This window comes from Pseudophryne corroboree, chromosome 7, assembly GCF_028390025.1.
Source record: "Pseudophryne corroboree isolate aPseCor3 chromosome 7, aPseCor3.hap2, whole genome shotgun sequence".
In the NCBI taxonomy this organism is placed as follows: Eukaryota; Metazoa; Chordata; class Amphibia; order Anura; family Myobatrachidae; genus Pseudophryne; species Pseudophryne corroboree.
In genome coordinates this window covers 193,300,108-193,327,588 of record NC_086450.1, presented here as the reverse complement: position 1 = coordinate 193,327,588, position 27,481 = coordinate 193,300,108, and the positions used below count along the sequence as shown (strand labels likewise).

The 27,481-nt window shown below is 46.0% G+C and overlaps 1 protein-coding gene across 5 annotated transcripts in view; it reads left to right on the top strand.

Moving 5' to 3' along the window:
- The window catches only part of LOC134944950 (mitochondrial chaperone BCS1), a 158,937-nt gene that overhangs the window by 80,623 nt on the left and 50,833 nt on the right, over positions 1-27,481 (top strand). For all 5 annotated transcript variants that reach the window (XM_063933900.1, XM_063933902.1, XM_063933901.1 and 2 more), the window contains one exon: positions 2,343-2,482. In XM_063933900.1, the coding sequence (XP_063789970.1) occupies positions 2,343-2,482 (140 nt within the window). The remainder of the gene's footprint in view (positions 1-2,342; positions 2,483-27,481) is intronic.

The window sequence follows — 27,481 nt, the reverse complement described above, 5'->3', positions numbered from 1 at the left end:
GTAATTGAAGATTAATTGTATTCCGAATAAATTACACCTAAGAATAGTCAGTTTCTGTCCCGCAGACGGAATACAATAGCCTTTAATTACACTAAGCTTTGAGATTCAATGAGGAGGGCCAACACCTGTGTTTACGAATGGGGCTGGATTTGTCTCCAGAAGAATGATTGCTGGGATGTCATTGTCTCAACTGAAAGTGGACAGTGAGACAGTATTCGCCAAACAATAGCTTCCCACAAGACAGGAATTTGAAACAAGTGCATAACCAAGATCACATGGTCAGCTCTGCTCACTGATACAGCTAGCCCACATGCTGTGAAAGACACACACTTCCTGTGGTTGACACACCCCCACAGCTGGAATGCAGGTATGATATATCCACTGGAAATCACAGGGCTCACTGACTCACTCAGAACCAAGCAAGCATCCAGAAGCATGGCTTGCTTATCACCAGGCTCCAAGCGAAAGGCTAAGTATTGTATACTCATGGCTTAATGGCATAGAATAGTTTAAATATGTGTTTGTGGTAAAGTAGTTGTGAAATGATTGACATAGAATAGTTAGTTTGGAGATACAAATGGCTTAAGGTTAATGATGCTTGTGCAGTTGTGTGATTGTTGGGTGTTTGGGTTGATACTCTATGAAATCTGTAATGAATTGGAACAGTAGACAATCTGTAGCATAGCATCTCTGGTATACATTTATGGATGGTGATTTGTAACAGATTATAGTAGTTTTACATATTACATCTTGCTGAAGGTTAGAAGTCAAAACATACTTCCTTTTGTTACTGTAGTCATGTGCTTGTAGCAATAGCAGGCTGATACTTGTGGGTACCTGGTTATTGAGATACTGTGTTGGCTATAAATTGTGAAAGGTGATTTAGATGGTTTGGAATTGTAAAATCAGAACATATGCATTGTGTTGAGGCTTGGACATTTTGGAATATAGTGGAGTCTTGTGTCTTCTGCTATGTGATTGTGGTGTAGCAGAGAGTGCCATGTGTTTGGACTTGCAAATCTAAAATGGCTGCTAGCATTCCCTTTTAAATCATATGTTACAGACTTTGGAATCATGGGAGTTTTTCCCAAAATGGAGTCTAGCTTCTGTCCCATGCGGTATCGTAGGGACCATTGTGTTGTTGCTGTGTGTGTTGTGTATATAGGGACAGCCAGCCAGGGTGAGCATAAGTTTCTCAACACAAAGGTTCTCAACATTGACTAACTGCGCAGCGATCGCTCCCACATGTGTAAGTTTCTCTGCAACCATATTTATCTCCTATTAATGTTGTAAGCCATCTCTCTTTCTCTCTCTCTCCTTCCCCCCTTTAAATGTAATCGTGTCGTTATTGTATTTTATGTGTAGTAATTCAGTTAGGTATTTTATGTTATCTTGGTAGTGTATAACTTGTATTGTGTTATTCTTTTGCAATTGAACGTTCATTCATTTCCTTAAAAGGCGTTAGACCCTTAGACCGGTATTTGAGTGTTTATTTATTGCTAAAGGGTTCTCAGAGCGTCACATACGCTCATACAGCTTTTAAACTAACAAGGTTACACTGTGTTGCATTTACACCTTATCACTGCACAAGGGTTTACAGTATAAGTACATTGTTTATGGTATAGTTATAAAAGTTTAATTCTGTAAGTGTCTGCGACGCCTGTGCTCACACCCTGTGCACAGCGTCTGCTACACTAAGGGCGTACCCTTGCGGTACCTTTTGCGCCAATTGCGTACTGTGTCTCTTAACCTTTTAAAGTGTTTTAAATAGGATAAACGTATAGGCTTTGTCACCACACAGTCACAGAGTGACAGATCTGGGAGAATATATAGAAGATATATACAGCAAGGTGTACACTTGTTTCCTTTTCGCGTCTGTCAGTAGGACATTCCCATGTGTAAAGCTGTATACTGATTATATGATATTATTAGCCATTCTTGTGATACATTATGGATTGCAATGACCATTGTATAATGTGTACCCTCAATTCATCGTTTTATTAGTTGTGTGGTCAGATCTTCCCATCTGTTGGGATGATGCGATGGATAATGCAGTTTATTTACGGTAAGAATGTAAAGAGATATATATAATTTATATTCTCACCTTACGACTGATCTTGCAGCCTGTACAGATATGCTGTTTATCAATACATTGCTGGGTCATTGGTGTGTACCCAGCTTAAGTTATATCAGGTCTATCCATATCTACTCACCACACATGTTTGTGTGTAGAACCTATTCAAATGATAGTGACAAACAACAGAGCCTTACTAGGAGTCTGTAAAATGCACAGATCTCTCTAAGAAAAATCCACCTTTTGTCTTTCTATTTACCACCTTTAGGTACCGCAATAAATGGATTCGCATAGAGAGGAATCGTGAGAAGCAGATGATCGACCTGCATACCGGAACTCCCTGGGAGTCTGTCACTTTCACTGCGATAGGGACCAAGCGTGACATTTTCTTCAGTATTCTGCAGGAAGGTATGATGGAGTAAGCCAGTCTTACAGTCTCATAAACTACTGTTTACACAGGGTTCTCCAGTCATTGTTCTATTAACTAGTAACTTCAGGACACATACAACTTAGTTTAAAATTTCAGTGTGTGTGCGCAGTGTTTTCCCCACACTTTATTTTTCAGACGTTCCGCCCGTCAAAATTACCCTGCTGTCTGGCACTTTTATGTGGCCAAAAGTCGCGCCCCACTTGACCACCTCTGCGACTAACTTAAATAGCCGAGCTGCAGGCAGCGTACATTTAAATTTGGCAGCCAAATGCAAGAAGCCATGGTGAGCCAATGACGGCTCGATGCATCATAGCTCCGTCTGCTGCCAGCGTTTAATGCCAGCGAGCGAAGCCTTCAGTTCAGGGCAGGCATCACCTGACTAGCCCTGGCCACTGCTGAAAGAAAATTCACTGATGCTATCTGCTTGCTGGACTTCATCAGGTTACTAAAGAAACTACTCTAGCGAGTGCTGGTCTCTCTCTTGGGGTTAAATTTACAAAGATTCATGTTTTGTTGAGGATAGCCTGTTTTTACAACTCTGAGATTTACTAAAACCAAACATGGGTGTAAAAACACGATCTGAACAGAATTAAAAGCCCAAACACGCAAATAGAAGTCAATAGACCATCGAACTAACTTGCATATACGTTTCCATAGACAGGTATAAAATTTGAGGATTTACTAAGAATCTCATGGATTTACTAAGAATCGTGTTTAAAAAACCTAATATAACATGGGACAAACTTGCACCAAAAGAGAAGACCTGCTTGAGAACAGACATAATGTACAGAATACAAACATAAGTAATGTGAAAGTAAATAACTCTAGATGGCAGTATAACATATAAACATACAAGTAGTAATGTGAATGATTATAACACGTTTAGTCTGTTTCTCTAGCATCCATAAGGGCTATTGGGGAATCTAGTACGATGGGTATAGACGGGGTCCAAAGGAGCCGTTGCACTTTACATTTCTTCACTGGGTGTGCTGGCTCCTCTCCTCTATGCCCCTTCCCACTGGCAGTTTAGAAAAAAGTGCCCTCAGGAGAGGATGCATATCTCTGAGCTCCGGAGAGTTTTCTTAAATTTCTTTTTAATGTTTGTTATTTTCGGTATGCTGTTTGGTCAACAGCATACCTGCACCGTGGGAGTTAGGGGGGGACGGTCACCGGCCTTGCGAGGTGTAGAGCCGCTTCCCCGCTGCAGGACCACCATCCTGAGGGGTTGTTGTTCAGCGGGGCACTGCGCCGTGGCTGTCACAACCGCAGCACGCCGCACACCCCTAACACTGCCTGAAGGTGACGTCTGTGGGGAGTACAAACCGGGGGCCCCGCTAGTTGGGTCCCCCGGTTCAAAGTGCAGCTGAACTCGGGCGCGACGTACGGGACCCTCCTGGGGGGGTCCCCCATGTAGACTGGCTGACAATTGCTTGAACTAGCACTTGTGTTATGTTTTTGAGCAAACTGAAGACATTGACAGTATAAATAATCATTATAGCTCCTGTGCCATTGGAGGGGGCGGAGCTACCTCAGAGCGGGACCAGCTGCATTTTGGCGCCTTCCTCTGCTTAATGCAGCCACAGACAGCGCACACAGCACTTCCTGCCTTACAAGCCACGCTGGAACACAGGTACAGGGTGTGGCAAAGGGGGAAGAGCTGCTATGGTACACTATCTGGGTCCTCTACAGGACAGACATTATTAGTGTTTACTGTGATATAGTTAGCTGTGTGTATGTTATTGTGCTTGCTGTAAAACATGGGTAAACACAAGCTGTGCAGTGTATGTCACACTAGATTCTCTCCAGTATCATCTGATTTTGTTTCTTGTGAACAATGTAGCCAATCTTCACAAATCAGTGAAGGGGCCGGAGGAGATGGTCCAGAGCCCGCTTGGCTAGGGTCTCTGAAAAATATGATGTCTGATATGTCATCCCAGCTCACTGCTAATGTTCAAAAAAACTCAGCCACTACAACAGGCTGTTACAGATTTAGCTGCTAGGACAGATGTTGCACAGCCTCCCTCCTCTCATGCAGGACCACAAAAGCGTGGTTTTCCTGCTCTACTATCTGACACAGATGAGGATATACAGCAGGATGGGGACCCCGTTAGTGGGGATACCATTTCTGTTCAGGGTTTTGAACCGCTAATTCTGGCTATACTGGACATGTTAAAGCTCCCTCTAGAGAGGACACTGCGTCACAGCAGTTTTTCTTTATGCAAAACAAGCCTAATGTCACTTTCTCTGATTCTACAAAGTTAGCTGACCTATTCAAGTTGGCCTGGAAAAATCCAGACAAAAAAATTCCAAGTGTCCAAAAAGTTTTTGCACACTTTCCCATTTTCTCCTGAAGGTAGGAGATTTTGGGAGGAACCCCCGGGGGTTGATGTATCAGTCTCTCGACTGTCCAAAAAGGCAGTGATGCCTGCCCCGGGCTCCATTACTATAAAGGACCCTGGGAATCGGAAAATAGAAGCTACGCTCAAATCTGTTTACATGGCAGCCGGTGTCTCGCAATGGCCGGTCATTGCGGGTTGCAGGATGACCCTTGCCATTCATTCATGGGCCACTTAAATTCAGGAGGGCATCTCTGGGGCGATGCCCATGGCACTATGGTGACCCTCCTAAAGCACATTCAGGACACTATGCATGTCCTCTGTGATTCCCTCAAGGAAATGGGGAACATTAATGCTAGGACTTCTGCCATGGCAGTGTCGGCGTGCTGGGCCTTGTGGTTGCGACAGTGGATAGCAGACACGAAATCCAAACGCAGTGTGGAATCCCTCCCATTTTCAGAGGAATGGCTCTTTGGGGTTGAAATGGATACGTGGATTTCCAAAGTTATGGCTGGGAAATACACGTTTCTCCCCTCTGGGGCCCCGCCAGCGAGACGCTCCTTCCCGGGGCCATCTGTACAGTCCTTTTGATCTCACAGATTTCGCTCTAAGGCCAGAGGTGCCTCCAATGCGACTAGAGGCACCAGAGGTAAGTCAAGAAAGCCTGCAAACACCAGCTCTTAGGACCAGACCACCAGTTCTGCTTCCTTTAAGGCCTCAGCATGACGGTGCCCACCCACCCCGAGGAGATCTCGAGGTGGGAGCTTGACTGCGTCACTTCATCCGCGTCTGGGAGGCTTCCTGCAAGGATACCTGGGTCAGGGATCTTGTTTCTCAAGGCTACAAGCTGGAGTTCGACAGTGCTCCTCCCCAACAATTTTTCAAATCAAGCTTACCAGCTTTGGAAAATATGCAGGTTACATTGTAACAGGCCATCCTAAAGTTGGTCAAGTCCCACGTTATTGTTCCAGTACCAATACCACAACGAGGCAAGGGTTATTACTCCAACCTGTTTGTGGTTCCGAAACCAGACGGTTCTAAAGTCCTTGAATCCTTAGCTGAAGGTGTTCAAGTTCAAAATGGAATCCTTGCGAGCAATGATTGTGGGCCTGGAAGAACAAGAATTCATGGTTTCCTTGGATATCAAGGACGCCTACCTCCACATTCCGATTTGGCAACCTCATCAGGCGTACCTGAGCTTTGCCCTGCTGGACGATCACTACCAATTCCAGGCACTGCCCGTCGGCCTGTCCACAGCTCCGAGGGTGTTCACAAAGGTGATGGCGGAGATGATGTTCCGGGTCCAGGGGGTCAATATTGTCCCTTACCTGGACGATCTTCTGATCAAAGCAAGATCCAGGGAGCTTTTGTTGCTCCATATCAACCGCACTATCCAACTTCTGTCACGCCATGGGTGGATCTTCAACTTACAGAAGTCCCACCTGGAGCCGACTCTGCGGCTTCTGTTCCTGGGGATGTTGCTGGATACTGTGGCCCAGAAGGTGTTCCTACCAGAGGATAAGGTGAGAACACTTCAGGAGATGGTCCGCATGGTGCTCCGACCTACTCGAGGGTCCATCCATCTTTGCATAAGATTGTTGGGAAAGATGGTCGCCTCATACGAGGCGATCCAATATGGGAGGTTCCATGCCAGGACTTTTCAGCTGGATCTCCAGAGCAAATGGTCCGGCTTACATCTTCTGATGCACCGGATGAGATACGGCTGTTGCCTCAGGCCAGGATTTCCCTCCTGTGGTGGCTGCAATCCTCCAATCTCCTGGAAGGCCGGAGTTTCGGGATTCAGGATTGGATCCTCCTCACAACGGATGCAAGTCTGAGTGGATGGGGAGCTGTCACCCAAGGGGCGCAGTTCCAGGGCAGTTGGTCAGCCCACGAAGCCCTCCTTCCGATCAACGTTCTGGAACTTGGGCCACCTACAATGCTCTGCTTCTGGCCTCTCCTTTGCTCAAGGATTATGCGATCCAAATACAGTCTGACAATGCCACAGCAGTGGCGTAGATCCATCGGCAAGGAGGAACAAAAAGCAGAGCCTGGATGCGAGAAGTGTCAAAAATACTCCTCTGGGTGGAAAGTAATGCAAGACCAATGTCGGCAATCTTCATTCCAGGTGTGGACAACTGGCAAGCGGACTTCCTGAGTCATCACGATTTCCACCGGGGGGAGTGGGGTCTCCACCATCAGGTGTTCCAACAGATCATCCACCAGTGGGGCTGCCCGCAGATAGACTTGATCGCTCCTCGTCTCAACAAGAAGCTTCACCGGTATTGCTCACGAACTAGGGACCCTTAGGTGAGAGCAGTAGATGCACTGACGTCGCCTTGGCCTTACCGGCTGGTCTACCTGTTTCCTCCGATTCCGTTGCTCCCAAGAATGCTCAAGTGCATATGAAATCAGGGAGTCCAGGCAATTTTGATTGCCCCGGATTGGCCTCGGAGGGCGTGGTATGCGGATCTTCTGGACATGTCCGTCGAAGACCCTTGGTCTCTACCTCTCAGAAGAGATCTTCTACAACAAGGACTGTTCGTCTACCTGGACTTACGGCGACTTCGTTTGACGGCATGGAGGTTGAGCGGAACATCCTAACTCACAAGGGCTTTTCCAAAATGGTTATTGCTACCATGGTTCACGCCAGGAAGCCTGTGACATCAAAACACTATCATCATATCTGGAGGAGATGTCTCTTGGTGTGAGGAACGCACATATCCGCCTGCGGAGTTCCACTTGGGACGTTTCTTGCATTTCCTGCAGGCTGGTGTGGATAAAGGATTACGTCTGGGTTCCATTAAGGTCCAGATTTCAGCTCTCTCCATTTTCTTCCAGAAGAAACTGGCAGTGTTGCCATAAGTTCAAACCTTCTTGCAGGGGGTACTCCACATACAACCTCCTTTTGTGCCGCCTACGGCACCCTGGGATTTGAATGTGGTGTTGGAATTTCTACAGTCCTCCTGGTTTGAACCTCTGATGACGGTAGAAGACAAGTACCTCACGTGTAAGACAGTGATGTTACTGGCCCTGGCTTCTGCTCGACGTATCTCAGAATTGAGGGCTTTATCGTGTAAAAGTCCGTACTTGGTCTTTTACGAGGACAGAGCTGAGCTCCGGACTAGACAGCAGTTCCTGCCGAAGGTTGTCTCCGCGTTTCACCTGAATTAACCTGTTCTGATTCCGTCCAGTTCTGATACTTCTGCCCCTCCGGAGGCATTGGATGCTGTTCTTGCCTTGAAAATCTATGTCAAGCGAACAGCTCGGATCAGAAAAACGGATTCCTTGTCCGTGCTCTGTGATGCGCAGAAAAAAGGTTGTCCTGTGTCGAAGCAGTCCATTGCTCATTGGATTAGGCTTACTATCCAACAGGCCTATGTGTCGGCAGCCTTACCTGTTCCTAAGTCTCTAAAGGCCCACTCTACAAGATCAATGGGCTCTTCCTGGGCGGCTGCCCGTGGAGTCTCTGCCTTGGATCTATGCCGAGCTGCTTCCTGGTCGGGGAAGAACACCTTTGTGAAGTTCTACAAATTTGATACCCTAGCCAAAGAGGATACCCAGTTTGGGCAGGCAGTGCTGCAGCCGTCTCCGCATGTTCCCGTCCGTTCTGGGAGCTTTGGAACGTCCCCATCGTACTAGATTCCCCAATATCCCTTATGGATGCTAGAGAAAATAGGATTTTAATTACCTACCGATAAATCCTTTTCTCGTAGTCCATAAGGGATATTGGGCGCCCACCTCAGTGCGGTGACTTTTCTGCAGGTTCTCTTTTCTGTGGTTACCTGTTTAGCTGTTGCTGCTATTGTTTCCAGCCGTTGCTGGTCGTTGTATGTTAGTGGTGTGCTGGTTTATAAATCTCACCACTCTTTGTTGCCATGTTTCCTTCTCTCATATATGTTCTTTATCCTTCGGGCACATTTTTACCTATAACTGCCTGTGGGAGGGAGCATAGATGGGAGGAGCCAGCACATCCAGTGAATAAATTTAAAGTGCACTGACTTTTTTGGACCCCGTCTATACCCATTGTACTAGATTTCCCAATATCCCTTATGGACTACAAGAAAAGGATTTACAGATAGGTAATTAAAATTCTATTATCGGCAGTTGTCATCTCCACTCCTCAAGTGGCCATGTTTTCTTGATTTCTTTAATCATGCACAGGTGAGTTAATCTATTTTGCTTGCTTAGTAAGTACCCCACCTGCTTCCACAGACAATCCTCACAACATAACCTGTTAGAAATGCTTGAGGGTTGAGTTTGAGAACAGGAGTATTAATAGGAGACTATGGGGTAAATTTACTAAGATGGGAGTTCTATTTAAGATGGGATGTTGCCCATAGCAATCAATCAGTTTCTACTTATCATTTATCTAGCACCTTCTAGAAGATAATACCTGAAATCTGATTGGTTGCTATGGGCAACATCCTATCTTAAATAGAACTTCCATCTTAGTAAATTTACCCCTATATATTAATAATCGCAACACTGCGATTATTAACAGTCTGTATTACAACAGACTTTCTCTATCGTCCTAGTGGATGCTGGGGTTCCTGAAAGGACCATGGGGAATAGCGGCTCCGCAGGAGACAGGGCACAAAAGTAAAGCTTTCCGATCAGGTGGTGTGCACTGGCTCCTCCCCCTATGACCCTCCTCCAAGCCAGTTAGATTTTTGTGCCCGGCCGAGAAGGGTGCAATCTAGGTGGCTCTCCTAAAGAGCTGCTTAGAGAAAGTTTAGCTTAGGTTTTTTATTTTACAGTGAGTCCTGCTGGCAACAGGATCACTGCAACGAGGGACTTAGGGGAGAAGAAGTGAACTCACCTGCGTGCAGGATGGATTGGCTTCTTGGCTACTGGACATCAGCTCCAGAGGGACGATCACAGGTACAGCCTGGATGGTCACCGGAGCCTCGCCGCCGGCCCCCTTGCAGATGCTGAAACATGAAGAGGTCCAGAATCGGCGGCAGAAGACTCCTCAGTCTTCTAAAGGTAGCGCACAGCACTGCAGCTGTGCGCCATTTTCCTCTCCGCACACTTCACACGGCAGTCACTGAGGGTGCAGGGCGCTGGGAGGGGAGCGCCCTGGGAGGCAAATGAAAAAACCTATTTGGCTAAAAAATACCTCACATATAGCCTCCGGGGGCTATATGGAGATATTTAACCCCTGCCAGAATACACTAAAGAGCGGGAGACGAGCCCGCCGGAAAAGGGGCGGGGCCTATCTCCTCAGCACACAGCGCCATTTTCCTTACACAGCTCCGCTGGTCAGGACGGCTCCCAGGTCTCTCCCCTGCACTGCACTACAGAAACAGGGTAAAACAAGAGAGGGGGGGCAAAATAGTGGCAAAAATTATATTATAAAAGCAGCTATACAGGGAGCACTTATTATAAGGCTATCCCTGTCATATATAGCGCTTTTGGTGTGTGCTGGCAAACTCTCCCTCTGTCTCCCCAAAGGGCTAGTGGGGTCCTGTCTTCGTTAAGAGCATTCCCTGTGTGTCTGCTGTGTGTCGGTACGTGTGTGTCGACATGTATGAGGACGATATTGGTGTGGAGGCGGAGCAATTGCCAAATATGGGGATGTCACCTCCTAGGGGGTCGACACCAGAATGGATGCCTTTATTTATGGAATTACGGGATAGTGTCAACACGCTAAAGCAGTCGTTTGACGACATGAGATGGCCGGACAATCAGTTAGTGCCTGTCCAGGCGCCTCAAACACCGTCAGGGGCTGTAAAACGCCCTTTGCCTCACTCGGTCGACACAGACCCAGACACAGGCACTGATTCCAGTGGCGACGGTGACGAATCAACCGTATTTTCCAGTAGGGCCACACGTTATATGATTTTGGCAATGAAGGAGGCGTTACATTTAGCTGATACTACAGGTACCACTTGTCAAAGTCAGAAAAATGTCTCTATGCACGTTGCCATATTTGCACCGCACACTGGTCCGCGCTGCGCATGCGTACGCTCTCCCGTGAAGGCGCATACCCGCGATAGCGTGCACTCGCAGGCGCGGTATGCGTATTTACGGTAGAGTTTATGTAGTCGTAGCGTGCGACTCATTCGTTACAAATGTTCACAATTAATGTAGTTTGTAGATCATGGTCCCCTTGATAGATTCTGAAAGTTTGGTTAAAATAGAAGGTCCCTGGTTAAAGGAATCCCTCTTTGTATTGTACGAAGGGTCTGACAGGAATCATACAGCAGTGTTTGGTACCCATCGGAAGAGTATTTAATTAGTAATATTCCGGTGTTGGTTTGGAGCGTATTAATCGCTCGTGCGAATAGTTATGGACATAAGAAGTTTATGTCCATTTCTATTATTTACACATACTCAGGTATGCGGCGGGAAACCCAGTTTCCCACCCACCTGAGCTGTTGGAAATCGTCACAGCCCACCTGTATGAATCACCCTATGACCTTTTGTTATGATGCAGGGCCGAATTCCTTCGGCCAATGGACAATGGGATTGTAGGACCAGGAGATTGCATTGTGTGTGGGGCATAAATAGGCAGGCCGACCACATCCAGCTCACTCTCTCATCAACGGTTATCTGCTGATAGCCGGGAGCTGGATATCGAGGCGCAGGCGATCATACCCTTTGTGCGTAAGTTTCTCTCCGTAATCATTGTCTTTCTGTGAGCCAATTTCTCTCATCTCTCTCTCTCTCTCTCTCTCTGTTCTATTCTCTCATATCTCCCCTAGACTAGGCTAGTATTGTATTGTATTAGATAGTATTGTATTGTATTGCATTTAGGTCAGTGTAGTATTGTCTTTTTGTATTTATTGTTTAGTTCTGTGGTTAGGAAGTCTCTGTTATATTGTAGTGTATCATTTGTACTGTTATCCCCTTTTACAAATATATTAGATATAATACAATTAATAGGCTTTGGAACCTAAACCAGTATCTGTGTATTTTCTATAGTGTTAAGTGTTCACTTGAGCGTCTGTGACGCTCAAGCAGCTTTGTAGTTAGTCAGGTTACACAAGGTTGCACTTACACCCTGTATTCACATTAAGTTATTCTGTGTATTTCATTGGTATAAGGTTTAAACATTAAGGTATAGCGTTGTGAGCGTCAGCGCCGCTGGTGACCTCCTCGTGGTCTCGAGCGTATGCTACGCCATAGCGAATCATTACTCTAGTCATAACCAATAACGTGTCCTGTGATCACTGGGCCGTGAGCGAACGTGACGCTTGAGCGTCTCGCCTACGGCGGAGCGATCGTTACGCAAATAGCGTACCATTACGGTACTTCTTAAGCAAACAGCGTACAGTGTTCTTAGACTTCATAAAGGGTTATAATTACGACAAAAGGAATTTAGCATTGTCAATTGGGGACTCGTCCTATCCTTCTCATATCTGCACTAGGTAGATCAGCAGACATTATCCCCCAGCAAAGGGTGGGAGGTTGTCTCCCAGTGCTGACGGGATAAGCGTCTGCTTCGCTTAGATAAAGAGTGCTGAAGGAATCCGGGAACCGGAAGTAAGAACAAAACGCTTGTGTCTTTTAAAAAACTGTTTTATTTCTCTTCTGTCTTGCGTATACACGCACGCATACATTTATCTGCATTTCTTTTTTTTTCAATTTCGTATATCACTATTCCTGTTTGCCAATTTTTATGGTTGATAGAAAGTGCTAAAAGAGATTTGCTGTTATTTCATAGTAGAGGTAATAGTTAAAGTATAGAACAACACACGATTTGTCTGAGATACAAGGCAGTCAGTGTGGATTGCGGTAGATGATCAGGGATCATTTACATTGATAAAAGTATATATTGTGTTACGGTGGATCTTTGCATTGCGTACACGTGTCGCTAACAAAGACTAGCGTACGCAATCCAAAGGCAGACGCACGCAGCGTTCACTACGCAACGTAGCGTCCGGTTACGCCCACGTAGCTCAAGTCACGAAAAGCGATAATTAGCGCAAAGGCGATAAGTAACGCACAGCGGTAGATAACGCGACGCGGTAAATAACGCAAATCTATTTTTGGAAAAATCTGAAATTTAGTTTAACAGATCCTACTCCTAATTGGTAACACTGTTGGACTGAAGACAATTTCTGCGCAGAAATAGATATAGAAACAAAGTGTACATGTGTTGAGTGAGTGTGGTTTTGTATACATAAGTTTATACAACTTTAAGGTGGAACCAAAAGGAAAGCCGGGTACTCGTCAAGGGACATACGTGTAAGTGACATATACGGTGGCTAGGGAGGCATCCCTGGTTAAATAATATTTGAGCATTAGAGTATAGCGGACCATAAGGTAACAAGACCAGGAGGTCATAAGGTAACAAGACCAGGAGGTCATAAGGTAACAAGACCAGGAGGTCATAAGGTAACAAGACCAGGAGGTCGTAAGGTAAAAGGTCCGCTATAAAAGTCCAGTGGCACAACGCCTGGGGTGTTGGTGCAGAACCCATATAGGCCATACAAGCTCTTGCTGAAGGAATCGCGGCCGGAAACATCGATTCCATTGATCTTTCAGTACATAACAAGTAGTGCTTGTGTACTGAACGATTGGACCGCACGTAATTGTGTGCAGTAGTTAGTAATCTGACCTAATACCATTAGAGTAAAGTGGTCACAAACGCTATTTGTACATTCTGACGTGATTTGTGTAATTTTTTATTTTTAAAGGGAAGTTCGCTGGTCACTCAGGAACTATCTAACAACCCCACCTTTACTGGAAAGAGTAAGTGTCCTGCGGGTAACCCTCATATGTTCCAGTAAACTGAAGGTTCCATAGGGGCCCTGTATCGAGTACGCCAGCACCACGTCGGTGTGATCAGGTCGTATTGGTCGAGGTGGGCGAGTGAGTGGGGTACTCGGTAAACCGCCACCGCCGGCCTACTGTGGAGTAATTTGGTTGTCTGTAAAGGCTTGCTGAAAACCTTGATACAGAAATCCAAGGAGGACTAAGCAACACCTGCAGACTATGGGGGCCAGTTGCTCAGGTAGGGGGCGATCAACCCTGGTTCAGGTTGATTCTGTGAACCGACCAGTTGGGTCGGCACGATATGTAATGTGTGAAAAATATGGAAGTCACACCGAATCTTTATGTGATGAATGGGAAAGAATGACTGTACAAGACAGGGACAAATTCCCAAGAATAGGTAGCTTTAGTCCAGAAGTGTTACAAAATTTAAGGAGGAGGATATGTCTCGTAAAATCAACTAAGAGACGAATTCAACATCATGATTATTTACAGTTATGGCACCAGGAAGGTGAGATACAGAGAGGTTTGGCTCTGGCGGCAGGATCTGGGGCAGTCAGGAAGCTGATAGCCACAGCTCCTCCTCCACCATACATTGCAGGAGAGAAGTTGATTGCGGAGAGAAACGCACTGGGTTGTAAAACACAAACTCTTAGTAACCCTGTAAATGTTAATGATGTTAACCAAATAACTCATGCAAGTATTAACCCGTGCAAGATGTACCCTGTTTTGAACCTTCCTCAGGAGTGTGATCAAGAAGACGATTCAGCAACAATTTCAGCTCTCTCTCTTGCAGCCACCATAGCAGAGACCACAGTAGGCACAGCGACACCCACGAGATTAGTGAAAGCCCCTAGCGGAGGGATAGGTGAGGTCGTGTCAACGGGTAAGTACGGCACCATGCACTACACTGAAACAATTGTACCACAACAAGCAGTAGAATCTACACAGGAAGAGGCTGTTAGAATTGCTCCTGTAAGGGTAATAGCAGTTCCCAATGGAAAAACAGATGTGTCTGGAGCCACTCCCATAAGGAACATTGCCATGTACACTCCATTTTCCAGAATGGAATTAAGAACAATAGTGTCCGAATTTCCTGACCCCAGAAAGGACTTAGTTGCTAGCCAAAAATACATCAGGGATCTAGGTAACACTGTAGAACCCAACAACAAGGATTGGCAGATACTGCTAAGAGCTTGTTTACCTTCCAATGTTGACGCAACTCAATTTTTAGCTGACTGTGCATTGGATAAAGATGTACCGCTTACAGACGTGTACAACAAGGATAATGTAAAAAGGATAAATTTACAGCTAAAGGAGTATTTCCCAGCCGTTGTTAAATGGAATAAAATATTTTCCATTAAGCAAAAGGAGTCCGAAACGGCAACAGAATATTTTCACCGGGCACTATTAGAAATGGCAAAGTACACTGGTATAGAAGACATTAAGACCAACCCAAACCATCGAGAAGTAGCAGTATCTGTACTGATGGATGGTTTGAAAGAAACATTAAAAGCTAGGGTACAGACCACGCAGCCATGTTGGCGAGGTCTGTCAGTGTCCACATTGAGAGAGGCTGCTATTGATCACGACAGAAACATCACTAGGCACAGGGAATCGCAAAGTGATAAGTTGATGTCCGTAAGTATACAGGCGCTGACCACAAGGCAGCCTGCGTATGTACCACCGAATCCTGTGGGTAAGGCAAGTGTAATAACATGTTTTTCTTGTAACAGACCGGGACACTATGCACGAGAATGTAGAACAAAGAGTGTACAAAGATCTTTTCAACCCCCTAGACAACAACACAACACACGACAATGGGAGCAGGGTCCACAGAGGCGGAGTTTTGAGCCACATACAGGGGAAACAAAAAGATACCCCCCGAACAGAGGTTGGCATGCCTCTGGTAGTTCCCAGCTAACCCCCTCACAAGTAGTTGCTGCCAACGGGATTCAGGGAGGTCAGCATACCCAATAGGGGTGTGGCCATACCTGTAATCTGCACCCAGTTAAGTTGATTGCTAGTCTTGGAAGCGAACCAGAAATTGCAATCAATGTAGCTGGTAAAACTTTAAACTTTCTTGTAGACACAGGGGCGGCCAAGTCAGTGATAAATTCGACAGTGGGCATGAGAACCACTGGTAGGACAATTCCAGCCATGGGAGTAACAGGAGTAGTCCAGCACTACCCTGTTAGCAAACCAGCCGAGATTACAATAGGGCCTTTGCATACCAAGCATTCCTTTTTGCTGGCTGCATCGGCACCAACTAATCTCCTGGGTAGAGACTTACTATGTAAAATGGGTTGCGTCATTTATTGTACTCCTGAAGGTGTATTCTTGGACATCCCTGAGAATCACGCTCCGGAAGTACGAGACATGTTAGACTCCCCATCAAAATTAATGTCACATTCCATTATGACAAATAGGAACCCATCCCAAGTAGAAGAGATGACATCTCAGATACCAGAGTCACTTTGGACAAAAGATGGACAGGACACTGGATTAATGGCAAACGTAGCTCCAGTAGTTGTACAAGTAAAAGATGGTAGGATAGCTCCAAAAATCCCACAGTATCCTCTGAAGCCAGAGGTGGAGTTAGGAGTTTTCCCAGTAATAGAGCGCTTGCTACAACAGGGCATTCTAGTAAGAACGTCCAGCACAGCAAATAGTCCCCTCTTCCCTGTTAAAAAGAGTGGGGGGAGGGGTTACAGGCTAGTGCAAGATCTAAGGGGGATTAACAAAATAGTTGAGAGTCAGTTCCCCGTAGTGCCTAATCCAGCTGTCATCCTAATGCAAATTCCTCCCACTGCCAAATTTTTCACTGTTATTGACCTCTGCTCCGCATTCTTTTCGGTACCTCTGCACCCTGACAGCCAATATTTGTTTGCATTCACATACAGAGGAGTCCAATACACGTGGACTCGGTTACCCCAAGGTTTCATAGATAGTCCAAGTATATTTTCTCAGGCTTTGCATGATTGTTTACAGTCTTTCCAACCGGAGAGTGGATCAGTGTTGATACAGTACGTGGATGATCTACTACTGTGTTCTGATTCATTGGAGGCATCCCTGAAGGATACGAAACAGCTCCTGTTTCATCTTTCAGACACAGGTCACAAGGTTTCCAAAGACAAGTTGCAATTATGCCAAACTAAGGTAAAATATTTGGGACACTGTCTAACACAAGGACTGAGACACCTGACCGCTGATAGAATCCAAGCCATTAGAGACATGACACTGCCACAAACCCAGCAACAGATCAGGACGTTTTTAGGAATGTGTGGGTATTGCCGTAATTGGATCCCAGGGTTTTCCATATTGGCGCTACCTTTGCAGGAAATGGTCTCCTCAAACAAACCTGATCGGATTTCGCATACAGACGAATCCGAAACAGCATTTGAGAGACTCAAACAGTGTCTAACGCAGGCACCAGCACTAGGTATGCCAGACTATGGGAAACCCTTTGAACTATACGGAACAGAAAGTGCTGGGTGCGCAGCAGGTGTACTAACACAAAAACACGGTGATGCCAGCAGGCCAGTTGCATATTACAGCGCTCAGCTAGATACGGTAGCGCGATCCCTCCCCACATGCTTGCGTAGCGTTGCGGCGATAGCATTGCTAGTGACAAAAAGCGAAGATGTCGTGCTAGGCCACAACCTCACAATCCATACACCGCATGCGGTATCTGCCTTATTGAATTCTGCCCAAACCAGACACGTCTCATCAGCAAGGTTTACGAGATGGGAATTGGCATTAATGGCCCCAGTAAACATCACCATAAGGAGATGCAGCGCATTAAACCCTGCAACATTTCTCCCAGGTGTGCCTGGTCAGGCACAAAGGGTGGGAGGTGAGAGTGATGGGGAAGGAGGATTTAATGCAAAGGAAGATACACATGATTGTATGGAATATTTGACCCAAAATTTTACCGCAAGGCCTGACATCAGTGACAATCCACTGGAAGATGCAGAACTCACGTTCTACACGGACGGTAGTTGTCACAGACAGTCAGACTCGGGAGACTTGTGTACTGGATACGCAGTCGTAGATGACCAAGACACCATAGAAGCGGAACCGCTAGGCCCACCTCACTCAGCCCAGGTTGCTGAACTGGTCGCCCTAACCAGAGCATGTGAATTGGCTAAGGGTAAGTCAGCCAATATCTACACCGATTCTAGATACGCCTTCGGGGTAGTCCATGATTTCGGAGCCCTATGGCGGCTCAGAAATTTCATGACGGCAGCTGGCACACCGATAGCGCATGCAGCTCATATAAAAAGGCTTCTAACAGCGATACAGGAACCCGACAGAGTGGCTGTTATCAAATGTAAAGCACATACATATAGTCAAGACCCAGTGTCACTTGGTAACAGCCGAGCAGACGAAGCCGCAAAGCTTGCAGCTGCTACCCCCATACAGACAGACACCACACAACTGATGGTATTTAATACCATCAACACACAAAAGTTGTGTGAGATGCAGAATTTGTGTTCCACACAGGAAAGAGCAGTCTGGAAGGCAAAGGGATATGGCCAGGAGTCCTCAGGGCTCTGGACGGATGGACATGGTAAACCGGTGGCCCCCAGGGCATACCTTCCATGTCTGGCTGAAGCAGCTCACGGGCTGACTCATCTAGGCAAGGAGGGGATGTGCAAATTGGTAAGAGCATACTGGTGCGCCCCAGGATTCTCCTCTCATGCGGGTAAAAGAGCAATGTCATGCCTTACCTGTCTGAGAAAGAATATTGGAAAAGCAATACCTACAGAACCATCCCATATCCCACCTGCCGGCGGCCCTTTCCAGGTAATACAAATTGACTTCATTCAATTACCCCCATGTCGAAATTTGAAATATGTACTTGTCTGTATAGATGTTTTCTCGAATTGGGTCGAAGCATTTCCAGCAGCTACAAATACTGCTATGTTTACAGCTAAGAAAATTGTGCAGGAATTTGTATGTAGATATGGTATCCCTAGAATCATTGAAAGTGATAGGGGTACCCATTTTACAGGTGATGTCTTTCAAGGAATGTGTAAATTAATGGGAATTGATAGTAAGCTGCACACTCCGTACCGTCCACAGGCGAGTGCGAAGGTCGAAAGAGTGAACAGCACTATTAAAAATAAATTGAGTAAAGTAATGACAGAGACAGGATTGACGTGGCCAGAAGCTTTACCCATTGTTTTGTATAGCATCAGAACCACTCCCAGGTCCCCCCTTAATCTGTCTCCTTTTGAAATCTTGTTTGGTCGACAACCGCATGTCATGATTAACCCTCAGGATGATTTGAAATGTAACAATGAAGTAACTGTAAAGTACTTGATTAACATGAGTAAGCAGTTGAGGAGTCAAAATGATAATCTGAAGTTGGTGATTCCTGATTTACCAGGTAGTAATTGTCATGACATTGAACCTGGGGATTATGTAATGATACGAAATTTTCTACGCTCAGGTTGTCTTATTGATAGATGGGAAGGACCATACCAGGTCTTATTGACTAGCACCACAGCATTGAAGGTTGCTGAGAGAGAGACTTGGGTCCATTCATCCCACTGCAAAAAGGTTGCTGATCCAGAGAAGTCCCGTGATAAGGAACAGACGGTAGAGGTTGTATCACTAGAGTGTCTGTTCCAGGAGGACTGAGGCGGCACCTGAGCCTTGAAGACCGGAAGCAGTTGTCGACTCCCCTCTCCCTTTTATTGTTTTTCTCCACTTCCCAGCCCCTCTCCCTTAAAAATTTCTTTTTCCCCCTTCTCATTCTTCTCTATTTCCTCCTCAAAGATGGACTTGCCCCAAGAGACTGTGATCCGGATTTTGATGTTAACCATGATGTTGACCAGAGCAGTCTGTTCCGGCGAGAGTACCATAGAGGTCGAAAGAGGTTCTGGAATGGGTTCCGATTATGATGATGGAGGCGTAGTTTTCCAAGATCAACCAAACCAACAAGCAAAGGCGAGTATCAGAAAACGATCCGATAGAAGAAATTGTGATGGATTGTTAGCTGAAGAAAATTGTATCTGTAGGCTCTGTGATAATCTGGTTGAAGATGGGTGCATAAAGAAATGCCAATCCAGTTTTAATATCCATATGGACCGGCATCCATTGAGTGACTATCACTCCTTAGTGGGTAACGTGTTAAACCAAACAGATTGTTGGGTATGCTCTCAAGTACCTCAGGGTCACAGCAAATCAGGGCTAGTACCATTTCCTTTAACGTTAGGGGAGGTACTTGAGCTAAGTGGTGGGAGACCGGTGGACCGGAGGTTTAACATCTCCAGCCCTCCTAGTTTGAAGCTCCACCAATACCATGTGGATAGGTCCCTCATATGTTTTAACATCTCCAATCCCAGAAAACCGGGAAATTGGGAAGTGTCATGGAGCAACCTTACCATGACCTTTTCACACAGAGCAGATAGAATGCCTACAGATACAGAGCTCGTACGCCACATAGCCAGTAGAGGAAAATCTTTCCGGTATCGATATACCTTAGGAAATAGGATTACTAGAGTTGGAGAGGTATCACCAGGATACTGTGCACATATCGTACAAACTGATACGTGCATTAAGCAGATGGAAGAATTAGGGTCAGGAGATTTCACCTGGAAGGTTTGTAACATGGTCATGTCCTTCTCCGTCCCTTATGTTCTCCCCGATGATGCATATTTCATATGCGGGAGAAAGGCGTACAAGTGGCTTGCCCCAAACTCTGAAGGATTGTGTTATATTGGAAAAATATTGCCTGAAGTGATGACTGTTACACATGACAAAATGAAGGACATACACCGTGGTGCCCAAGCTCCTTATACTCACACTCATTACGAGCACCGAGTTAAAAGACAACTGTCAGAAAGGTTAGAGCATCCGGCCTCTGATCTTATCCATGAATCCACCGGGATTCAGGTTCTGGTAGCGTTAGATTTCACTCGTACTGCTCGAGGAGTGATGAATTATAGATACATTTCCGCACTCGCCAATTTGTTAGATAATATCACTGAAATGTATGATGACACGTTTAGATACACTGGAAGAGAACTTCAAGCCTACAAAACAGAACTAGTTCAGCATAGGATGGTTCTTAATTATCTTACAGCAGTAACAGGCGGATATTGTGTTACATTGGCAACACAGTACGGCATAAAGTGTTGCACGTATATCACAAATAGCACCGAGGATCCGGTGGAGGTCATAGACCAAAAGATGGACGATATTCTGCAATTAAAGTGGGAATTTCGTCGAAAACACAATCTCACCCTTGCTGCTGTAGGTAATGAGCTGACTGGTTGGGTGTCATGGTTGAACCCGCGAAATTGGTTCTCCGGTTTAGGAGACTGGGCTCAAGGAGTCATAATGGATGTTGGAAAGTTTCTCCTATGTATCTTGGGTGTTGTTATATCGATTGGATTGATATTTAGATGCGGGCAGGCTTTAATGAGGTGCAAACAAAGTACAAGAGTGATGAGCTTGAGGAGCGAGGAAACTGTAATTAACCTGGATTTGATTTATGACCCAATGATAGAAACCAGAATGTGATGAAAATGCGATTATACGGTCCGTTTCTTTCACCTGTTTTTCTGCTTTTCCCCAAGATACAAAGACCCCCTTGGACGAGGAAGCTGACGAGACGAGATGTATACAGACAACGGATTGACCAAAGAAGAAGATTTGACAACTTTAAATATGGACACTTGATGAACTTTGCCATGGATCCCCAGTTTCCCTAGTACTTTTAAACTCACGCTAGCCCAACATTTTTTGTAAATCTGATGGCTCAGACAAAGCTATTTGCTCATGCCCAAGGAGCAATACAGCGCAAAGAAGACGACTCTCAACAGATACCGAACACAACTTCAACAACAGATGTACATTTCCCTGACATAGAATATCATTGCATTTTTTGTAAGTGTTCTTTATCTTCATCCCTACAACCCCCAGGTAACGACACACATAGACGATAGGGAATACAGGCACAGATAGCAGCAACCACATACCTCCCCCATTCATGTATCATCAACTAAAATGTGCATCCCCATTTTGTTACAACCACAGCCGAAATGAGCTCGGTAGAGTTTGACAGCCCATCCACAGACCTGTACCACAGGATAAGAAGGAATTCAAATGTATACTTCGCAATACCTCGAAGCTTGATTTACCACACGTACGGCACGATGATACATGACCCTCCAAACATGGACTCATACACACATGCTTCTACTTTCTCACTAGGTCATACCCTTTTCACACCTACTCCTCTCTTCTTCCTTACCCCACCATGGAAATCAATTAACCCCTGACTTACATTTTTCTCCTTAAATATTTTAGAAGGTGGCAGTTATTATTGACTGCCAAAGGGTGGACTGTCAAAGTCAGAAAAATGTCTCTATGCACGTTGCCATATTTGCACCGCACACTGGTCCGCGCTGCGCATGCGTACGCTCTCCCATGAAGGCGCATACCCGCGATAGCGTGCACTCGCAGGCGCGGTATGCGTATTTACGGTAGAGTTTATGTAGTCGTAGCGTGCGACTCATTCGTTACAAATGTTCACAATTAATGTAGTTTGTAGATCATGGTCCCCTTGATAGATTCTGAAAGTTTGGTTAAAATAGAAGGTCCCTGGTTAAAGGAATCCCTCTTTGTATTGTACGAAGGGTCTGACAGGAATCATACAGCAGTGTTTGGTACCCATCGGAAGAGTATTTAATTAGTAATATTCCGGTGTTGGTTTGGAGCGTATTAATCGCTCGTGCGAATAGTTATGGACATAAGAAGTTTATGTCCATTTCTATTATTTACACATACTCAGGTATGCGGCGGGAAACCCAGTTTCCCACCCACCTGAGCTGTTGGAAATCGTCACAGCCCACCTGTATGAATCACCCTATGACCTTTTGTTATGATGCAGGGCCGAATTCCTTCGGCCAATGGACAATGGGATTGTAGGACCAGGAGATTGCATTGTGTGTGGGGCATAAATAGGCAGGCCGACCACATCCAGCTCACTCTCTCATCAACGGTTATCTGCTGATAGCCGGGAGCTGGATATCGAGGCGCAGGCGATCATACCCTTTGTGCGTAAGTTTCTCTCCGTAATCATTGTCTTTCTGTGAGCCAATTTCTCTCATCTCTCTCTCTCTCTCTCTCTCTCTCTCTGTTCTATTCTCTCATATCTCCCCTAGACTAGGCTAGTATTGTATTGTATTAGATAGTATTGTATTGTATTGCATTTAGGTCAGTGTAGTATTGTCTTTTTGTATTTATTGTTTAGTTCTGTGGTTAGGAAGTCTCTGTTATATTGTAGTGTATCATTTGTACTGTTATCCCCTTTTACAAATATATTAGATATAATACAATTAATAGGCTTTGGAACCTAAACCAGTATCTGTGTATTTTCTATAGTGTTAAGTGTTCACTTGAGCGTCGGTGACGCTCAAGCAGCTTTGTAGTTAGTCAGGTTACACAAGGTTGCACTTACACCCTGTATTCACATTAAGTTATTCTGTGTATTTCATTGGTATAAGGTTTAAACATTAAGGTATAGCGTTGTGAGCGTCAGCGCCGCTGGTGACCTCCTCGTGGTCTCGAGCGTATGCTACGCCATAGCGAATCATTACTCTAGTCATAACCAATAACGTGTCCTGTGATCACTGGGCCGTGAGCGAACGTGACGCTTGAGCGTCTCGCCTACGGCGGAGCGATCGTTACGCAAATAGCGTACCATTACGGTACTTCTTAAGCAAACAGCGTACAGTGTTCTTAGACTTCATAAAGGGTTATAATTACGACAAAAGGAATTTAGCATTGTCACACTAAACAGGGTATTATGTGGGGTGTGAAAAAACTACCTATAGTTTTTCCCGAATCAGAAGAACTAAATGATGTATGTGATGAAGCGTGGGTTGCCCCCGATAAAAAGATGCTAATTTCAAAGAAGTTATTAGCTTTATACCCTTTCCCGTCAGAGGTTAGGGCGCGCTGGGAAACACCTCCTAGGGTGGACAAGGCGCTCACACGCTTATCTAAACAAGTGGCGTTACCCTCTCCTGAGACGGCCGCACTTAAAGATCCAGCAGATAGGAGGATGGAAAATATCCAAAAAAGTATATACACACATACAGGTGTTATACTACGACCAGCTATAGCGACAGCCTGGATGTGCAGTGCTGGAGTAGCTTGGTCAGAGTCCCTGATTGAAAATATTGATACCCTGGATAGGGACAATGTTTTACTGTCTTTAGAGCAAATAAAGGATGCATTTCTTTATATGCGTGATGCACAGAGGGATATCTGCACACTGGCATCACGGGTAAGTGCTATGTCCATTTCGGCCAGAAGAAGTTTATGGACGCGACAGTGGTCAGGCGATGCGGACTCAAAACGGCATATGGAAGTTTTGCCGTATAAAGGGGAGGAGTTATTTGGAGTCGGTCTATCAGATTTGGTGGCCACGGCTACAGCCGGGAAATCCACTTTTTTACCTCAAGCTACTCCCCAACAGAAAAAGACACCGACTTTTCAACCGCAGCCCTTTCGTTCCTTTAAAAACAAGAGAGCAAAGGGATATTCATATCTGCCACGAGGCAGAGGAAAGGGGAAGAGACACCAACAGGCAGCTCCTTCCCAGGAACAGAAGCCCTCCCCCGCTTCTACAAAAGCCTCAGCATGACGCTGGGGCTTCTCAAGCGGACTCGGGGGCGGTGGGCGGTCGTCTCAAGAATTTCAGCGCGCAGTGGGCTCACTCGCAGGTAGATCCCTGGATCCTGCAGATAATATCTCAGGGGTACAGGTTGGAACTAGAGACAGATCCGCCTCGCAGTTTCCTGAAGTCTGCTTTACCAACGTCCCCCTCCGAAAGGGAGACGGTTTTGGAAGCCATTCACAAGCTGTACTCTCAGCAGGTGATAGTCAAGGTACCTCTTCTACAACAGGGAAAGGGGTATTATTCCACTCTATTTGTGGTACCGAAGCCGGACGGCTCGGTAAGACCTATTCTAAATCTGAAGTCCTTGAACCTGTACATAAAGAAGTTCAAGTTCAAAATGGAGTCACTCAGAGCAGTGATAGCGAACCTGGAAGAAGGGGACTTTATGGTGTCCTTGGACATCAAAGATGCGTACCTCCACGTTCCAATTTACCCCTCACACCAGGGGTACCTCAGGTTCGTTGTACAAAACTGTCACTATCAGTTTCAGACGCTGCCGTTCGGATTGTCCACGGCACCTCGAGTCTTTACAAAGGTAATGGCCGAGATGATGATTCTTCTTCGAAGAAAAGGCGTATTAATTATCCCATACTTGGACGATCTCCTAATAAGGGCAAGGTCCAGAGAACAGCTAGAGAGGGGATTAGCACTGTCTCAAGAAGTGCTAAAACAGCACGGCTGGATTCTGAATATTCCAAAATCCCAGTTAATGCCGACAACTCGTCTGCTGTTCCTAGGGATGATTCTGGACACGGTTCAGAAAAAGGTTTTTCTCCCGGAGGAAAAAGCCAAGGAGTTATCCGAGCTTGTCAGGAACCTCCTAAAACCAGGAAAGGTGTCTGTACATCAATGCACAAGAGTCCTGGGAAAAATGGTGGCTTCTTACGAAGCAATTCCATTCGGCAGATTCCATGCACGAATTTTCCAGAGGGATCTGTTGGACAAATGGTCAGGGTCGCATCTTCAGATGCACCAGCGGATAACCCTGTCTCCAAGGACAAGGGTATCTCTTCTGTGGTGGTTGCAAAGTGCTCATCTATTGGAGGGCCGCAGATTCGGCATACAGGATTGGATCCTGGTGACCACGGACGCCAGCCTGAGAGGCTGGGGAGCAGTCACACAAGGAAGAAACTTCCAGGGAGTGTGGACGAGCCTGGAAACGTCTCTTCACATAAACATTCTGGAACTAAGAGCAATCTACAATGCTCTAAGCCAGGCAGAACCTCTGCTTCAAGGAAAACCGGTGTTGATCCAGTCGGACAACATCACGGCAGTCGCCCATGTAAACAGACAGGGCGGCACAAGAAGCAGGAGTGCAATGGCAGAAGCTGCAAGGATTCTTCGCTGGGCAGAGAATCATGTGATAGCACTGTCAGCAGTGTTCATCCCGGGAGTGGACAACTGGGAAGCAGACTTCCTCAGCAGACACGACCTTCACCCGGGAGAGTGGGGACTTCATCCGGAAGTCTTCCACATGCTGGTAACCCGTTGGGAAAGACCAATGGTGGACATGATGGCGTCTCGCCTCAACAAAAAACTGGACAGGTATTGCGCCAGGTCAAGAGATCCGCAGGCAATAGCTGTGGACGCGCTGGTAACGCCTTGGGTGTACCAGTCGGTGTATGTGTTTCCTCCTCTGCCTCTCATACCAAAAGTATTGAGAATTATACGGCAAAGAGGCGTAAGAACGATACTAGTGGTTCCGGATTGGCCAAGAAGGACTTGGTACCCGGAACTTCAAGAGATGATCACGGAAGATCCGTGGCCTCTACCTCTAAGGAGGGACTTGCTTCAGCAGGGTCCCTGTCTGTTTCAAGACTTACCGCGGCTGCGTTTGACGGCATGGCGGTTGAACGCCGGATCCTAAAGGAAAAAGGCATGCCGGAAGAAGTCATTCCTACTTTGATTAAAGCAAGGAAGGAAGTAACCGTGCAACACTATCACCGCATTTGGCGAAGATATGTTGCGTGGTGCGAGGATCGGAGTGCTCCGACGGAGGAATTTCAACTGGGTCGATTCCTACATTTCCTGCAATCAGGATTGTCTATGGGTCTCAAATTGGGATCTATTAAGGTTCAAATTTCGGCCTTGTCGATTTTCTTTCAAAAAGAATTGGCTTCAGTTCCTGAAGTCCAGACTTTTGTTAAGGGAGTGCTGCATATACAGCCTCCTGTGGTGCCTCCAGTGGCACCGTGGGATCTCAATGTGGTTTTGGAATTTCTAAAATCTCATTGGTTTGAACCACTAAAAAAGGTGGATTTAAAATATCTCACATGGAAAGTGACCATGTTACTAGCCCTGGCTTCGGCCAGGAGAGTGTCAGAACTGGCAGCTTTATCTTACAAAAGCCCATATCTGATTTTCCATTCGGACTGGGCAGAACTGCGGACTCGTCCGCATTTTCTCCCTAAGGTGGTGTCAGCATTTCATCTGAACCAGCCTATTGTAGTGCCTGCGGCTACAAGTGACTTGGAGGACTCCAAGTTACTGGACGTTGTCAGAGCATTAAAAATATATATTGCAAGGACAGCTGGAGTCAGAAAATCTGACTCGTTGTTTATATTGTATGCACCCAACAAGATGGGTGCTCCTGCGTCTAAGCAGACGATTGCTCGTTGGATCTGTAGCACAATCCAACTTGCACATTCTGTGGCAGGCCTGCCACAGCCTAAATCTGTAAAGGCCCACTCCACAAGGAAGGTGGGCTCATCTTGGGCGGCTGCCCGAGGGGTCTCGGCATTACAACTTTGCCGAGCAGCTACGTGGTCAGGGGAGAACACGTTTGTAAAATTTTACAAATTTGATACTCTGGCTAAGGAGGACCTGGAGTTCTCTCATTCGGTGCTGCAGAGTCATCCGCACTCTCCCGCCCGTTTGGGAGCTTTGGTATAATCCCCATGGTCCTTTCAGGAACCCCAGCATCCACTAGGACGATAGAGAAAATAAGAATTTACTTACCGATAATTCTATTTCTCGGAGTCCGTAGTGGATGCTGGGCGCCCATCCCAAGTGCGGATTATCTGCAATAATTGTACATAGTTATTGTTAACTAATTCGGGTTATTGTTTAGGAAGCCATCTTTCAGAGGCTCCTCTGTTGTCATACTGTTAACTGGGTTTGATCACAAGTTGTACGGTGTGATTGGTGTGGCTGGTATGAGTCTTACCCGGGATTCAAAATTCCTCCCTTATTGTGTACGCTCGTCCGGGCAC